General features: G+C 33.7%; 1 protein-coding gene across 1 annotated transcript; it reads left to right on the forward strand.

Moving 5' to 3' along the window:
* Positions 1 to 725: 725 nt before the first annotated feature.
* Positions 726 to 903, forward strand: LOAG_19133 (hypothetical protein; the record flags this gene model as incomplete). The annotated part of the gene is made up of 1 exon (XM_020451787.1): positions 726 to 903. A coding segment is annotated over one exon (178 nt), but the record flags the coding sequence as incomplete, so codon positions are not given.
* Between the last annotated feature and the right edge of the window lie 655 nt (positions 904 to 1,558).

A 1,558-nucleotide genomic window follows, 5' to 3' on the forward strand; every position in this document is an offset into this window, starting at 1 on the left:
TAAGATTATTCAAATCATTGAGTGTATTCTTAATTTACAGCTTTTTGGCAACAATGGATTTTAATTATCTTGCCATTCTCACATTCATTGTAAGCCATACGATATCATTCAATATTACATCAGCAACAGGTAGACTCTTCTAATTTTCGAATTTTAAATTTAAATGAACTTTTTTTGAAGTGGTCCACAGTACATAATAAGGAAATTTGAATGAATTTACCTGTTTAAATATGTGAAGAACAAGAACATTAGTGACGAATTAATTAGAATTTCAGGTGGGACGGATGAAGAAGGACTCAGCGCTCCCAAAAAAAGAAAGACTGAAACTAAATTTCGGTATCCCAATAATAAACTAGTCTCTGCTCTTGGACAAGTGGGACATATAATTGTTCGTCACTTGCCCCGCAATGATTTAAGAAATCTTAGCATGTTAGCACTTTTCTTTTACTTATATATTATCACGCTACAGATATTCACCAAGTGTCGGGAAAGCTATTCTGTTGATCGTTGGATATTCGTTTATTGGATATTGTGGAAATTTGATTTGAACGTAGCTTTAATTTCGGTAATCCGACACCAACGTCAAAAAATCATGTCCGCCAAATTCTGTGATTACAATTACTAGTAACTGTAGGAGATAAGGGAAATTGAAATGAGTTAATAAGCTATAACGAACTGATTGCAAATAATAAAAATAATGGATTTTTTTTCATGTCATCTTACAGGGCAATCCCCATGATGTCTGAACATATAAACCACGAGTTAAACCGTCGACGTGGAATACTGCATTACCGAGATGGTGAAATAAACCCGCCATATTTAAGGAATGCTTTGAAAGGCATAGATGAGACGAATTTCACCGGTTTTCAGGCATGTTCCATTCTTTGTTCCTGTCAAGCATAATAATTTACTAAAAATCAGAAAGAACTTATAACAGACGATGATTTCACGACATAATGATCAAATTCGAATTTTAGCACCAAGAACCCTTCGCAGTGCCTTTTTGGAAACCACATGAAGCTATTTTGTTTGGAAGTGAAAAACCGATCAATATAACACCCTCGGAGAACTGTTATTGTACAATACTGACAGTCACATCTCACGAACATCATTTAGAAATACGCAGAAAATTCGTAACTGGTTAGGAAATTGTAATGGATTTTTGCATCATATGGGATTAAACCACTATTAAACAAACAAATAGTTCTAATTATATGATTTCGGCAGATATGCCATTCCTCCCCAATGAAATAGAAGGAAGTCCAATGAACGGAGTGATTATCCCATACGATTTAAGTTCATCCTCGTACAAGAGATTTTCTTTTTGGCGAGCCGACGATTTGTTAGTCATCTTTTATATAAACAGAAGCAACTTTAATCATTATCAAATTATGCCAAAATCATGCAATGTTGAGATTTAATCGTTTTTGGCGCAAATACTTCAAGGATTTCTATTCCAAACATTGCATCAATAATAAAATATGACAGTCGAATGGTCGTAATATTTAAGTGAAAATGATAATGAAGTGGTACTTGAGTGATAATGAAATCTTTACTT

This window comes from Loa loa, assembly GCF_000183805.2.
Source record: "Loa loa unplaced genomic scaffold supercont3.2012, whole genome shotgun sequence".
Taxonomy (NCBI): domain Eukaryota; kingdom Metazoa; phylum Nematoda; class Chromadorea; order Rhabditida; family Onchocercidae; genus Loa; species Loa loa.